The sequence below is a fragment of the Photinus pyralis genome, unplaced genomic scaffold (genome assembly GCF_008802855.1).
Source record: "Photinus pyralis isolate 1611_PpyrPB1 unplaced genomic scaffold, Ppyr1.3 Ppyr1.4_LG4, whole genome shotgun sequence".
NCBI lineage: Eukaryota > Metazoa > Arthropoda > Insecta > Coleoptera > Lampyridae > Photinus > Photinus pyralis.
In genome coordinates, this window is record NW_022170511.1 from 48,371,663 (window position 1) to 48,388,293 (window position 16,631).

General features: G+C 34.8%; 1 protein-coding gene across 8 annotated transcripts; it reads right to left on the minus strand.

The window, feature by feature from the left end:
• Positions 1 to 945: 945 nt before the first annotated feature.
• Positions 946 to 16,423, minus strand: LOC116168500. Of its 8 annotated transcripts, none has more exons than XM_031484380.1 (5): positions 16,238 to 16,410; positions 2,548 to 2,654; positions 1,417 to 1,587; positions 1,237 to 1,366; positions 946 to 1,185 (listed from the first exon to the last, which is right to left on the minus strand). In XM_031484380.1, the coding sequence occupies exons 2-5, from the start codon at positions 2,617 to 2,619 to the stop codon at positions 1,079 to 1,081; spliced, it is 480 nt and encodes a 159-aa protein (XP_031340240.1). In that variant the 5' UTR covers positions 2,620 to 2,654; positions 16,238 to 16,410; the 3' UTR covers positions 946 to 1,078. The 8 variants fall into 8 exon arrangements, 7 of the variants coding, with proteins under 7 accessions (XP_031340240.1, XP_031340239.1, XP_031340245.1 ...); XM_031484379.1 differs by lacking the exon at positions 16,238 to 16,410 and adding an exon at positions 15,010 to 15,172; XM_031484385.1 differs by lacking the exons at positions 946 to 1,185; positions 1,237 to 1,366; positions 1,417 to 1,587; positions 2,548 to 2,654 and adding exons at positions 5,493 to 5,687; positions 5,738 to 5,867; positions 5,913 to 6,071; positions 6,751 to 6,853 and having other exon boundaries at positions 16,238 to 16,423.
• Between the last annotated feature and the right edge of the window lie 208 nt (positions 16,424 to 16,631).

Below are 16,631 nucleotides of genomic sequence, written 5' to 3' on the forward strand. Positions count from 1 at the left end.
ATTTTCAAGAATTAGCGGTGCCCGATGATTAAAAGAGAAGATAATGAGAATCATCAAAATTAAGTTATCCATGGTCGTAACCGAGGTCGTAACTATGGAGATAGATATATTTGTCAAAGTCAAACATTCTAAAAACTGTCTGAAAAATGGCAGACGAAGCGTCTCATTTACTGGCACACGTTCTTGCGCGAGCCGCAAAAGCGAATGAAGCCGTGCCACAAAAATCGAAATCCTCTTATGAAAAAGAGTAGTAGGTACGCTATTTTTGCAAAATGGATGGTGAGTACCTAATTCTGTGGAGACAATAAACGAAACCGTTATATTGGGTTACTTCCAAGAGTCGGTAGTTTAAGTCTATGGTTTAAGTAATTTTATTAGTCATTAAACGGAGAGGTAATTTACACTCAGAGTCATTTTCTCCCAATTCGCTTTGGACGAAATGGTCAATGCTATACCTAAAGAGTTAATGGTAATGAAGAAGATTAAGAGTTTCGAAAAATTTGTGCATCTAAAAGGGTATTTAAAACAAGTTCAGGAAAGCTATCGTCCAAAAAAATCAAAAATCCTTACTTGCGAACAGATAGTCGCCTTCCTTACAGAAGCACCTGATCCGCAGTATCTGATCTACAAAGAGGAAAGAAAATGTATGGGTCTGGGCCAAGCTGGTGCGGTGTTCTCTGGACAGTCCCAGAATTGTTCTTTTTTACTTCAAAATAACAGTAGGATAATGCGACATCAACACAGTTCGTTTTATTCAGTTGTTGAAAATAAAAAGTGTGTACAGATTCATTATTCCATATTTATAGGATTTACAGAAATAACGCCCTTGGGCGTTATAGAAATAACGCCCGTTGCTACGCATAATTGGGGTTGTCATGGTGGAGTGCATTATTTGTCATTTAATGTATCTTGATTTAGGATTATTATAACTGAATAATAATCAAGTATGACATAAAAAAACAAAAAATCGTGTATTTAAACAATAGTGTAAATATAAAAAATAATTGATCCGAATTATAAACGTAATGTTATCGAACTGCGCATTCAAATAGTGTTGCAGTTTCATAATAAGGACACATCAAACAGTTTTAAATGGAATTGCCTCTACTTCGTGTAGTCCTTTCTCTTGTGCCTTAATGCTTTTATAAAAACTGATGGTACAGATGAACGCATATCCATGAGTACCTGTAACCGAAATTTTAATAAAACACGTCACGACCTACATTAAAGCCTTACCGCAAGAAATAAGAGCTTGAAAAATGTACCATGGTGTTTGTAGTGCACTCATTAAAATTCCAGACACTACTAGGAGAACGAATTCTAGGATAAGCAAAAACATGTAGGGGTACACTAACATTGACCGTCTCTGTAAAATGTTGCAATTTTTCCCAAAGGTTTGGTCACATAATCAAATACCTCTGCTATTCCTTTTAAGGCGACTACTAAAATTAGGACAGACCAAACCAACCATCCAAATATGGCTCCCAATATTGTACTCATCACTGCGCTGAGTACTTTTTCGCGTCCCGTGTCAGCAATAGTATCTGGTATCCAATACAAGCCACACATTATTCCTAATCTAAGAATCTGAAAAAAGAGGAAAAATATATGTAAAAAAGCGTTTTTAATCTCATTGTTAATGTAAACTCATAACAAATCTATTCCGTTTTGTTTGGCATTTACCCGTGTAGGGGCGGGGAAGAATAACCCTACTGCAGAGACACTGCATGTCGTAAGAGGCGACTAACCAACAGTGGGTCAACTGTTACCTAGGTTGTTGGTCAGGGGTGACTAAGAAGGAGATGATACTGATAGTGACTATTTTCTTATTAGTCGATTTTGATTTATTCGGTGAGGAGACGACTCATCTACAGGTCACAGCTATGGAACCGTGTTGTTGCCGTATATAAGCTGTTTTGATTTCACTTTTTTTTTAGGTATAAAAGCAATGTTTTCATTTTAGGTCCGAATGGAAAGATTTGTTGGTTCCAGGGGCACATGATGCACTAAACATAAGCTACTTAAGCAGATTGCAAAACTTCTTTAGGAGTCGAAACGTTATTTGTCCAATGGTTCGGGGCCCGGTATCTCTCAATCATCTTAAATATTGGCTTTAGTGAACCGTTTGTTCTTATGAATCTTTTCTTCTTCAAAAAGTGGTTGATTCCCTAGTTGTTTGTAGAGGTAGGTGGTATTAAATTAAGTCCAAGGAGTTTCCGCGTAAATAACATGAAATCAGCAGCTTCGTTATGCATCGATTCCGTATCAGATCTCCATTCGGTTATTACGCAGGTTTGGAGGATATAGATGGAGTTGTTAAAAGAGTTCTGTGTCAAAAGTCGGCTCCGTGACGTACCAGCATAGGATTTGGAAAGGTGGGGAATATCAGTACTAACATTGATTATATTCATGGTGTGTATAATCAATGGTACTAATAAGTACAATGTTTTTTTCTTTTTCTTCTACCAGGAGATATCTAAGTGGTATAAGAAATGCGTACATAAGTATAATACCTAAACTACGTAAAAAGAGAGGTATTTATCTTACCAACTGAATAACTGTCCAACTGTAAACTCCATATTTTAAACTCCAACAAAAGAAACATTTCTGTACTATCATTTTGTTGATAACTATCTAGTGCCTGACACAAGAATCTAAAAAAAACAACAATGGAACAAAATAATTACAGGTAGGTACCATACAAGGTAGAGAAATGTCATATTACATTATAAACTTGTACATAGTGAAAACCCCCAATAAAGTTTGCTGTATAAATGAAGTTTTTGATACTTGTAATATTAGAGTAGTAGGTTGAGAAGGTACCTAAATTTGAAAGTTATTTTGAAGTGACGTCTTAATGAGAAACAATTAAAAAATTGTTTAACCAACTCACCTGTTTACTAATCGTCGTCTCAATCGCATCGTGATTGTTGTGTAATTGTAACAACCACAGCACTTTCTTCTCGATCTTGATCTTTCTCCGGGGATTTCATTTTAGCATTATCCAACATGGAACTTCCTTTTTCCCAGCTGACAAGGGATTATGTATATGGAAATGCTTGGTTCAACTAGAGTTTGCTCCATATTTGATAGACAAAGTGATTATGGCGCTAAAGACACTTTGCAATTTCATACGCCATATTTAGGTGGCTGAATATGAATGCCAGAATATGAATATAATTATAGTCCAGTCAAATTAGTTCCAAAAGTAGTCTAAACTGTATGTTGTTATTCAGTCCAGCTCAACGAAACCAAGCGTATATTCTATGTAAAAAACATACGCTGAATCCGAAAATAATAGTCCCCCTGGCCGTAACCTCCTGTTATAAACAAAAAAACGAAGGAAAAGTGGGAAAATGTCGTTTTTGTTTGCATTTGACTTCAACTACCTTGACTACTGCTCTAAGGGAAAAAATGAAGAGAAATGAATTTGTTTAGAATCGAATTTTCTAAAATGATCAAAGTCCTCGTGTGAGATCGAAGGGACTTCAGCGCATTTTTGTGTGGCAGATCAGTGTTTTATTAGCCAATATTGACTCCACCATCAATAAGATCTTGCCGAAAGCTACCACGTTCACTTTGTCGGTACCATTTTCTCACTTACCGTGCACTCGCAATTCGCGTTTGAAGTTTTGACTCCACCAACATTAAAATCTTTTGGGGGTTACCATATTCCCTTTGTCGACACCCACTTCTGATCACCCGCAACAATTCGGATTTGAAGTTTCGACTCCACCATCAGTAAGATCTCGTCGGGGGTTACCACATTCCCTTTGTCGATACACAGTTCCGACGTCCCGTTCATTCGTAATTCACATTTTGGTAGATTTCGCTAAAATCCCGGCATAAAATCGTATTCAACTTTTGGGTACTTCACATAGCTCGACCTTCTATTAGTGACACGAGAAAGAGAGACCGCGATTCGCGCTGTAAGAAACTTTTGGGCGCCCAAAGTCGACTACCCCTCGAAGCGCGCCGCGCAAAAGATGGTTTATTTCGCCCCTAGGAAAAAAAAACGCAGGAGTTGTGCGCGTTGACAAGATCTTCCCGACGACACCAATTTGAAAACAATCGGAGAAAAACTGTAGAAGAAGATAGATAAAAACTGAAAAATCTCCAGGTTAGTATAATACGCTCGGGGATGGCGTCCAGATGTCGTCGACTCCAAATCTTGTAGCCCCATCCCTAACGTTCTTAATTACACGGCCCCGATAGTTACATGTACACTCCTTGTCTTTTTACAAGCGTTTTTCTACGGGCGCGCATTTACTGCCAGCCAGCCAGCCAGCCAAAGTGAGATTAAAAGCTACTTTTTACAAAAAAAATTTTTTGCAAAAATGCGCTAATAAGATGGAGTTGGCAAGGAACGTTCATTTTCAAATCTTATTGTTTTTTATGGAAAAATGTAGAAAAGTAATCCCGAAAATTAACAATTGGTTATTACTAAGTCAAATTCATTCCATCTTTTTGAAAATCCGTATTCGATCACTTCTTTTGATATCAAAACAATATTACAAACATGATCACCGTAGGTTGTAGTCATCGAGTAATTCAATAAACAAATTTTAAAAATGATGCTTTGTTTTTCAAACTAGATGACCCCCAGAGCGTCCTCAATTTTTTTTTAGGTGGTGGTACTCTAAAATGCTCCTTTCCAAAAATTGTCCGGATGATTCTTGCAAATCGACGGACTTTTTTTCAAAATCCGTAGAATTTTCTGTTATCAAATGGAATGTAATTTTACTAAAAGGGACGCATAAATATTTTTATCAGGTCCAAGGGCTGTTACGCATAACACAGCAAGATCTTTGTTATTTTTTAATATTTTCAAAAGGTGAAATGCACGTGGAAGAAATAAGAAGGTTTGTTTTGTATATATTCGAGTTATTATATAGTCATTCTTATCTTTGCAGACGATTACCTAATTTTGGACACAAAAAATTGAATCTAAATTAACCACTTTCTATGAATCCATTGCTGCCTGAACTGATTGATTCCAGAAGAACTCCGCAATTAGACATTGAAGAGGTATATTTACCATAAAATCGAAAAAGAGAAGAAACGGGAAGCTTCCTCAAGAACACCTTGTTTTTATGTATTATTTATTTTTGTGCATTATTTTCCTACACTTAGAATGTTAATAACTAAATAATGCACGCGTATTAAAATGTAACACCTAAATTTTGGTTCTGTTCACTTTATTAATTGCCAACAGATACTACTAATTTTACCAAATTTAAATAGGTTATAGTTTAAAAGATAACCTCAACATAGTTGGGATCGCTTAGCGTATCTCAAATTTTATTAAAGTCGGAAGAATAGTTTAGAAGTTTACTTACACATGTTATACGTAGGTACACTAAATTGTATATACTTATTAATTGCGTAGCAACTAATACAAATTATAAAAGGAAATGAATAAGACCTAACATTTAAATAATAAAACAATGACTGTTCACCTTCGTTTGTTAATTGATTACAAAAACCACAACATTTATAAACTGGCATTTATTTGGGTAATACCTTAGTGTAAAATACCTATCTTAGATTAAATGTAACAAAATTGTTGACGATAACCAATTAAACATTTTTAGGCGAAACGTCTTCCATTTGCACTTTGCTTTTGTGATCACGCTTAATAAGTCTATATAAACTTATAAACCATATGAGGGTGAACATATTGATGACTGAAAAAAAGTTAATTAAAAAAAATTAGGCAGTATGAATAGAATCTTACTCAGTATACAGAAAAATTCAATAATATGCCAAGTTGTGCTGCTTATGGATAAAACCACCGAAAGAAGCAGTATTAGTCCAATTTCTAAAATCAGCACAACGATATAGGGGTAAAATAGCATATGGCGTTTCTGAAAAAAAACTATCAAATGGAGGCGTTCAAGTAGGAATGGTACCTCGACAATTCCTTTCAGAGCGACTATCAAAAATAGTGAAGCTATGATTTCCCACCCAAATACGCTTCCAAACAAAGCAGCTAACAATTCAGGCCATTTATCATAATAAGTGAGGGCCGGCGAGAAATGGGCAGCAAATGCGATTATGAATCTAAACAGCTGAAACAAATGGAAATTTGAATAGGTCGTGATGTATCTATCTTGTCATTAGGACGATATATCTCAACAATGCACATATGTATGTACAAAATTGTCTGATAGTTATAATAAAGAAGTAGGTATATACAAATATATACATAGGTATACCTTTGTGGTTTAATTTATAGGTATAATTATGTTAAACAAAATGGAGCGGTTCAGGGATTGCAACTAAATTGTTTCGTTTGGGATCGTGCCCCCAGAAGAAACGAGCTTTAAAAATACTTTTTTGTATTCTTACATCAAACAGATAAAAAATTGCGTTTATCATTATTCTATTATTTCGCAAATTCCTAATCAAAGATGATTTTGACGAAATTTGGTGTGGGATTTTTGAATATGAAAATAAAAAAAATCCATATTTACTGTTTAGGCAAGCAAAGCAAGCTGTCAATCATTTCAGTCGAATTCTTTTTGGAATTTTTCATTTTGTATTTTTTATTTTCTGACAACAAATTTCGCCGAGATTGTTACGATGGTAGCGATTTTACGGATCCAAAATCTAGCTCCATTTTGCTATGATCGCCGAGAAAAAAAGGAAGATTTCTTTAACAATGCATTCAGACAAGAGACAACCCATTATGTGACTATTGAGTTAAACCTTGCATTGTGCATTTATCTAAACATTAAGAGCTCTTACCAAAGTAATAATCCCCCAAGTGTAAACGCCATATTTTAAACTACAACAACAGCAACACTTGTTTAAAAACATTTTATTGGAGAAATTCGTGTACTTGTAGATTCTGAAAAGATACCTATTGAGATAACCCATTGTCTATAATATTCGCGTACACACTGAGAAGATACCCAAATTTCGCAGTTTTTCGAGACGTCAATAACTTCTTCTGGATGCCTATGCCAAATGTTTCTGCAAGCGATTGGTAAAAACGCAATTCTTTATTTAACAACGGCAGATAAACTATTATCGACTAAAGAATAGGTGACTAATAATGACCGACTGAAGTTTCAGTTTCGGCGAGTTTCGGTCAAATTTGCTGGTTTCGATATCATTCGAGACCTTTTCCCGTATCTATACCTATAGGTACAATATTACAAAATGCTTTACGTATAAAAAAGTGTTTACTGATCGAAAACCAATTTCCTTGATCCAAATTTTGGCAGGTCATTCTTTAGCCTACCACATTGGCAATCTAATGACTCCTGTCATCACTGACACATTGATATTAATGAAACATTCTTATGATAATGCTACATTAAAAAGTAAAACGTAATACAACATCGCCAGTAAAGTGATACTACCTGAATCGGAAATTAATGTACTCGGCCCCAAAGGGACCTCGTACTTAAATATTTCCTAACTTATATGTAAATAACCGAAGCAAATAGTTTCAAAATCTATTGCCACAAGACCTTGCTAGAAGTGCAAGTAGGTACAAGAAATATCTTGCAGTGAGTGTTTCTTGTCTTGTCTTGCAAAGGTTCTCCTTGTCTTGTCTTGCTATGCCATGCAAGAAGAAAAATCACTTCTTGTCTGGCGCAAGACAAGACAAAAAGCAAGAATTCTTGCTTCTCGTGAAAATCACTATTCAACATTATGGAGCTTATGCTCAAAAATCATGGGGGGTGGAAATCATCTTCAGTGGCCGAAGAGGCTATTTAGAACAATCTCTTATGAAAAAGGAAAAGATATCCAAAAAGGTTTTTTCTTGCCTGAATTCACAAAACATGGCCCATAAACGCTTATCTCCGCGTATTTCCGCCTCGGTCTTGTACACTTGTGTAGGTACTATTGTATATTTATCCATCCCGGATTTAGGCTGTGTTCGAATTGTTGATAATACAATTAGTTTTCTAATAATGGAATCTAATCAAGATATTTTTTAAAATTTGATTATTTTAAATTTACATTTGAATGATATTGTTAAGAACATTAAGTAATTCCGACTCATTTTTTGGATTTTAGACCGTTAGAGATCGAAAAGACGTTCCATGTTCATGCATCAAATAATTAATTTTCTTCAAAAATATACATTAAGGTAATTGATTTTGTATTTTTGTTGTGTGTACAGACACTGAAAAAAGTGGTTTGTTTGTAAAATGCGAATTGTGTTGTTTCGCAAAACACCAATCGAGAACCACCCAAATAAACCAGAATTAACACAAAATAACAAAAATTAATACAAAACCTTCCCTAGAAATATCCTAAAATAACTCACTAAGTGTCGTAGGAGTGCGAAATTGGTCGCAAATGCCTTGATTTAAAAAACCCTCCCGGTGATGGTGCGTAACTACCCAATTTGGAGTTAATTATTAACAACAATTAATTTAGGATTACAATTAACTGTTAGATCTACACTTTTTTAATTTATAGTAGGGTGGAACTCTATTTTGAAAGTTATCTAGTTCTGGAACATTTTTTTCGAACACAAAATAATTATACCTTTATATTTCGACTAGGTGTGATTTGTGAATTCCGATTTCCTTACTGTATTACCGAATAACCTTTAACTAAGTGATTAACAAACAGTATTGGAAAGCAACAAATTATATTATGCTGAAAGTAGCGTTACAAAGGTAGGTATATTATAAAAACCATTTTGTAACATTGATGTTAGCTGTATTTCATACAGCATTAATTGGAACCGCTTCGACTTGTCGGCTTTTCTGCTCTTGTTTAATTACACGGTATAAACTTATAACGCAGAGAGCTGTGTAACCATTCACCACTGCAAAAAACGTGAGAACTAAAAAAACATACAAATAACAACCTTACCCAGAACAAACAAAAATTCAAACATATGCAGCGGTGACATCTTTATGGATAGGTACACCAACATTCCTAGTACTATCACAATTTCTGCAATAAGCACAACTATGTAGGGGTAGATTAGTATATGCCGCTTCTGTAAGTCAAGTCCATTACAATGGCTAAGCGGCTATGGTGGAGTCTTTTTACCTCCACAATTCCTTTCAAAGCGACAATCAAAACTAAAATTGTTCCTATTAACAATCCGATTGCAGAGCCCGCTACAAAAACTACGTCTGCTGTGACAGTCTCCCCACGGCCAGTTTCAACTGCGGTCTTTAGTAAGAAATATAGAATGGATACGAGCACGAATCTAAGGATCTAAAATAAATACAAAATGTGTACCTACAACTTTGATCAATGTAAATTCCGTTGTATGTATAACTAAACTGCACATTTTAATCATTTAACTTTTTTTTAGAAGTATACCAGCGAACTCTATGGACCAATCTAAATGAATTAATATCCAGAAAATTATTATAACAGGCATACGATCATTAAAACCTGCTAAAGCATGTAGAAAGAAGAGTTGTAGAAGCAGTAACCCTTCAAATGTGGAAAAATTCAATTAAACATAAGTACATGATTGATTGTAAGATCTTTAAAAGAGACTCGATATAGCAAACGTTGCTCCTTTAGGCGAATGTAATAGTAGTAACAATTTTAGTTATTGGGAAGAAATGGGCATCTGTATTAAAATTATGCACCTTTAATAAACAAAACATGGAAAATTGTTTCATTTCCCTGACTTAGATCAGTTTTTGTTCTAGGTAACCTACGAACTTCAAAAAAGTGTCGTTTGATTGGCGGAGATGACAGTAATGCCATCATATACATTAATGGTCTGTATGTAACGGAATTTATATTGAACAAGGTAGTAAGGTATTAATCACAAGTGCGCTTGTACTCAAGGTACTTTCTGCCACTGAGTCGAGGTATCAGTCTTAACGTTATACGGCTATATCGGATTTTTGAGGTATAGGGTGTATTGATAAATTCAAGATCAGCAAATCAAAGAATTGAAATCGTTCACTAGTTCGTGTATTGTCGTGCGTATTACAGTCGTAAACAAAATGTAACAATGCATGTTATTTGATTCATTTAAAAGCTTACCAACTGAATTATAGACCAAGTGTAAACGCCATATTTTAAGCTACAGCAGAAGCAACATTTGCGTACGATCATTTTCTTAGAGATTCTGGCGCACTCACAGGTTCTGAAAAGCATTGTGTCCATTGAAAGCGAACTTCGATGGTTATGATGAGATTAAACTGAGAAGATACCTAAATTCCATATTTTCACTACTAAAACTCAAGATTACGACAACCTAATTTCACAGTCAGACCTGTCGATCTATTCAGGGTAAGCAAAACGTCCCGAAACCCTCGAGTCTACAAATCAATCTTGTGTGTACTGTACTGTAAAAAAAAATGAATTTATTGACAATTTCTTATTACATACTTTCGGTTTAACAGCAAAATGCATCTGCTATTTTTTTTATGGAACGTCTTGTATATTTTTTTTTATTTTTAACTGGGATTTAGGAATAACGAGACGGCATTTTCGATAATTTGTTAAAAGATTCATCATTTTTGTATTCGAGTATTTTAATTTTTGCCTGAATATATGTGACATTACGATCTATCCGATCGCATATTGAAACTTCCGGTTTAACCGGAAATCGACGCAACTTTTCTTTTTTAAATGTACCTAATGTGTATGTTTTTTTAAGATCTTTGAAAAGAGCAATCAATTTGCTGTACGACAACATAAAATATGCATGATATACAAGAAAATGGAGAAATTCCTGATTTAATATTTAGAAAATTTATGAAATCTAGCATGCCGTGTGCCCGGTGCCTGTTGCACGAGATATCCTATCGTTCAAAAGTAAATCTACAAAACGATAAACAAGTTATTGTAGGTCTTTTTTGTGTGATATAGCGGGTCTAAGGATTGAACCTTGCGAACAACCACTATTTGACTTCTTAGTATCACAGTTTTATTTCTTGAATTCATATCATACGAATCAAATGCTGCTTTAATGTTTATATAATGTATGGTATAGGCATTGTCAAAGCACACTTTTTTACTAGAACTTTCAATATAATTTAACAAATTCATTATTGGATCTTTAGTACTTCAAATTCCTAAAGCCAAGTCCCAAAATTGCGTAACATGAATGGTCAGTCTGCCTCAGTTTCATCACCACTTTTTTTTAATGTTACTATTTCTATTTATTTCCATTTTTTGGAGACCATGCATTGTACAGTGTGAGCAACAATGATTGAAGCGTGCGTCATCACCGCTTGTTCCTATTAATATCAAAACTACCTTCTTTGTATGGAGTTGTATACGAAAATGACGTTCAGCGCTGTCACAGTGACGTGCGTCTATTCGTATTTCGTATCTTGTATCAAATCAGCATATGCTATGAGCGGCACATTGCCAATTTAGCTGAAGCGGCACGCTTCAATCTTTGTTGCTCACTCTGTATAAAATTGATTGCTTTATATAATGTGAGTTTTTATTATTTATTTAATTATTAATTTTGTTGTTTTTTACTGCGATTGACTGTACATTATGCATGACTGCTGTAATTTGCATGATGCTTTCCATTTTTTTAATTTTTTGTAAATCTGTGGTATCATAAAAGTATTTTTCAGGTATTTAATGTTCTACCGCCATCCATCGCGCTTGCCATCCATAATCTAGTCATTTTTTATCCCACACTGTGCAGGGTAGTACAATAAAGGTTGTCCTTTTTTGTGACTAAAGAATCGCATTTGAAATTTTTTAAAAATATATCACCGAAAAACTGAAAATGTCAACTTTCGTTTTCATATTATCTATACCTTAAACGGTCGGAAATGAACGATTTCCGTTAGCACCTGAGCACTTCTTGACGAAGAATATGAATCTGATATCACAATTTCGATAACACTAGAAGATGTAGAAGAATTTATTAAAAAAGAGTGAAAACAAGGTCGGCATTCATTATAATGATAATTAAGTAATAACAAAAATTCATGTATGAGTCGTGGAAGTGTAGGTTTTTCTGCATAAAGAGACTTATCGGCATCTTTCAATTTAAATATTGTAAACACTTCTATATGCGAATACTGATTAGGTTGGTTCCTGTAAAATTCGCCTCCCCTCCCCTTCCCAAATGTTTTCTCGTGAGTCGGGGGACTGGTAGTCCTCGAGAAGTTTCAAGAAAAGCCGTTCCCAAGGAAAATTCGCCTTTCGCCTAGGGCGACTTGTCTTAGGATCGAGTTTTTCTGGACGTTAATTGTCCTTGCGGTTGAGGGTCATGACACGGGCAGCAAATGCTCAATATTTCTACAGGGACTGTTTGTGTTATTAGATACGACCGAACCGCCAAAGTTTAATAGAATGCTCCAACTATTATTATAGCAGTTTATGTAAACACTGAAAATCTCCGAAATACCACTTGAGTACCTTCTTAACATGGCAGATCAGTCGATTTCAGACGAAGCCATACAAGAATAGCTGGATAGTACGAATCTAATGTTGAAAACCCGAAAGTTCTACGATGTGTCGATCAAACGAATGGCCATATGTACCAATAGAGGGGCTGAAAGTGCTGAATTGATGAATTGATGAATGGTGCTACTAAAAGTCGCTTAAAATGATTCTATATCATCTGTGTCTACGAAGATATCACCATTCTTCGTTAAAACTACGCGCACTAGTTATCTACGAATGAATGGCGAATCTGTTTTTATAGGGTAATCTCTATGGTACCTATACGAAAACAATGGAACATTTTTATTAGTACCTAATCTAAATTTTGATTTCCAATCTGTGCGGAAGTTATTTTACAATACTATCAACAGTGTTAATAATAATAGTTTTAGTCATTGTTGCTGTTGCTAACCTTCAATTCTTTCCATTATTTTCGTTATCTGGGACATTACGTCCGTTGTGATAAACATATCAGATTTGTTTTTTTTTCAATAATTAATGCTCGTGGCGTGTAGAATTAAACAAACCAAAAGGGAATTGGCGCCACTAAAATATTGAATAACAAAACATTTTCTTGAATGGCTACACTGCTTAAATCTTGAAGATATCGATATGATTATGTATTCTCTGTTACAAATCTACCAAACCTCAGGGAATAGGGAAATACGCAATGTGTGGTCAACAAATCACTAACTTTACACACAGAATTTTGATGGATAGGTATCTATGCAAAATACTGTTGTCTAATAATAGTACTTCAAATTGTCTACCTACTTGCCATCCAGATTCAAAGTTCAAAACCAAAACGAGCAAGCGAACGAGGAGAAACCAGGCATAAACCAGCAAAAAGTTATGGGAGGAATCAATCCGAGTGGGCCGCTTGTCGCGAAATAAAACCAGTCATTTTCCCAATCCAGAAATAAAAATTATATGGTCATTGAATTATATGGTTAACATCTAGGTTAGCATTTTGTTTATTTAAAAAGTGCTGAGTAAATTTACAACTACTGAAGTGAAAGTGATACTCGAACAGGGGCTTAGCACATCTAGCAACTTAAAGTAAATGCTCGAAATGACGACCTTCCTGTTAGGTATCATACCAGGTATCATAATTACAACGCGGACTCGATGCTTTTCATTGAAAATTGTGTAGTTTCAGCTATCCAGAGCTATCATTTGTTTAGGTGGGGGGGGGGGGGGGGGGGGGATTAAAAAATATAATATTTTGAAAAGGTTAATCAAGATTTATTTTTCCGATAAAGAACATAAAATAGTTATGTGAAACTGAAAGAGGTCTTAGCCTGTGTTTCAATTAAAAACTTAATCGCTGGGGCCATTTAGTTTTTTTTTAAATAAACACGAAAAACGGTCAAATTTTGAGGAAAAAGATTAGAGCAGCACCATAGTTAAGGTTAAGGATATACTAAGTTACATATAAAATCAGAAACCTTTAATTACTTTCCAATTCTTCAATAAAATATGGGGTGTTGCATTAGGAACGTACGTTTGATAAGCCACTGGAATACAGTACGCCCTTATAATTTAATAATTTATTTATATTGAAATATTTTTTCCCCTAATTATTATACAGCAAAGTTGTAAATCAATTTTTTGTAGATTGAAAAATTCTGCGTCTATTCATATACTGATTGTACCCGTTTGTAATTTTTTGTTGTGGGAAATCGGAGAAATTAAGGAAATTATAAATTATAATTATAATTTTGTTTCAATAATTTCACGGCATGATTTTACTCTTGCCGCGAAATTATTGAAACGAAAATTCGATTTTTACGCAAATACTAAATTCTAATGTACGAGTATTTATTTTTTCCGCTTTCTCGAATTCAAAAATAATAAATTTGGACATGAGCAGACGCAGAATTTTCCAAGCTACAAGAAACCCATTTACCACTTTGCTCTAAATTAATTAGGGGAGAAAATATTTCGATATAAAAAAGTAGCCTTGAAATCCATATGGTTCGTAAACCTTTTCTACACCCTGCATAACATTTGCCGTTGCGCACCCTGTCTGTACGTCATAAAGCAAAGTTAAACGAAAAAGACAAAATAATCGAGTCATTAGAGAGGAGACAAAATGTAGTATAGTAATACAAAGGGTTGGGATGGTGAAAATGAAAAAGAAAGGAGGTACAAACTTAACAAAGGGCAAAGTAATAGCAAATAAGATGGGAGTGTATCGACCCCAATATACCTACAAGTGGACTTGGGATATACAGAAACGAGACTGCATGGATACTATTAAAATTAACACACATCTGTACATAGTGTATGTACATCCTGTATAGTTTAATAAAGCTAATTAACTACTTATGATAATTTGTACATGTTTGTTTACATTTTGGCGACCGACACCGATATCAAAATATTTCTAAATTTAAGTGGATATCCAGAATGACTAAGTTTGAGAAAACATGATAACAATACGCACCATTTAAGTGGTTTTGATGCTAAAAGAGGCCAGTTTTCTATAAATAAAATGCGTGTGAATATGTAAAAACATCAATCCACGCTCTAGCTCCTCTTTTTTGTTAGGTCAAGCGTCAAGCCTTTAATATTAATTCATTCAACAAATTTAGGTACCTTCTTCAGCATGTAATCAACATTCTCTATAGTTTTACGTACCTGGTGCTGAAAACTTAAAAGGTCTGCAGTTCCACGTGAAGCTTGTCAACACGGAAGTTTTTTTGTTTGAACTCAATTTTAAAGTAATTCCTGAAGGGCGCACAAAGCCGCACAGTAACCACTCCAACGCTTCGAGTTACTGCGATTACTATTTAAGTATTTACTAATCGCGATACGAGTTTATGTGGCGCCTCAAAATGGAGGGGATACGGTACGGTATTATGTCACTTTCTCTATATACGGTTTTCGCTATAAATAGCGTTGCACGTCATCAACAGAAGAAAATGGCATGCCAATTTAAATCAAGATTTGGCGGATTTATATTCATTATTATTTAGTTACTTTTTGGGAGAATAAGTTGGCAGATTCGGAATTTTACGCAAATACTAAATTCTAATGTACGAGTATTTATTTTTTCCGCTTTCCCGAATTCAAAAATAATAAATTTGGACATGAGCAGACGCAGAAATTTCCAAGCTACAAGAAACCCATTTACCACTTTGCTCTAAATTAATTAGGGGAGAAAATATTTCGATATAAAAAAGTAGCCTTGAAATCCATATGGTGCGTAAACCTTTTCTACACCCTGCATAACATTTGCCGTTGCGCACCCTGTCTGTACGTCATAAAGCAAAGTTAAACGAAAAAGACAAAATAATCGAGTCATTAGAGAGGAGACAAAATGTAGTATAGTAATACAAAGGGTTGGGATGGTGAAAATGAAAAAGAAAGGAGGTACAAACTTACAAAGGGCAACGTAATAGCAAATAAGATGGGAGTGTATCGACCCCAATATACCTACAAGTGGACTTGGGATATACAGAAACGAGACTGCATGGATACTATTAAAATTAACACACATCTGTACATAGTGTACATCCTGTATAGTTTAATAAAGCTAATTAACTACTTATGATAATTTGTACATGTTTGTTTCCATTTTGGCGACCGACACCGATATCAAAATATTTCTAAATTTAAGTGGATATCCAGAATGACTAAGTTTGAGAAAACATGATAACAACACGCACCATTTAAGTGGTTTTGATGCTAAAAGAGGCCAGTTTTCTATAAATAAAATGCGTGTGAATATGTAAAAACATCAATCCACGCTCTAGCTCCTCTTTTTTGTTAGGTCAAGCGTCAAGCCTTTAATTTCTTTCATTCATTCAACAAATTTAGGTACCTTCTTCAGCATGTAATCAACATTCTCTATAGTTTTACGTACCTGGTGCTGAAAACTTAAAAGGTCTGCAGTTCCACGTGAAGCTTGTCAACACGGAAGTTTTTTTTTGTTTGAACTCAATTTTAAAGTAATTCCTGAAAGGCGCACATCGCCGCACAGTAACCACTCCAACGCTTCGAGTTACTGCGATTACTATTTAAGTATTTACTAATCGCGACACGAGTTTATGTGGCGCCTCAAAATGGAGGGGATACGGTACGGTATTATGTCACTTTCTCTATATACGGTTTTCGCTATAAATAGCATTGCACGTCATCAACAGAAGAAAATGGCATGCCAATTTAAATCAAGATTTGGCGGATTTATATTCATTATTATTTAGTTACTTTTTGGGAGAATAAGTTGGCAGATTCGGAATTTTTTTTACAATGTTGTC

What these genes read in the sequence shown, in the direction of transcription:
- LOC116168500 (XM_031484378.1), bottom strand. Translation starts at nt 10,104, where the DNA reads ATGCTTTTCAGAACCTGTGAGTGCGCCAGAATCTCTAAGAAAATGATC. An exon ending in CTTGGTCTATAATTCAGTTG is followed by an intron (nt 9,199 to 9,990) that starts GTAAGCTTTTAA and finishes TATTTATTTTAG; the next exon opens with ATCCTTAGATTCGTGCTCGT. An exon ending in TGAATTTTTGTTTGTTCTGG is followed by an intron (nt 8,798 to 8,844) that starts GTAAGGTTGTTA and finishes CGTTTTTTGCAG; the next exon opens with TGGTGAATGGTTACACAGCT.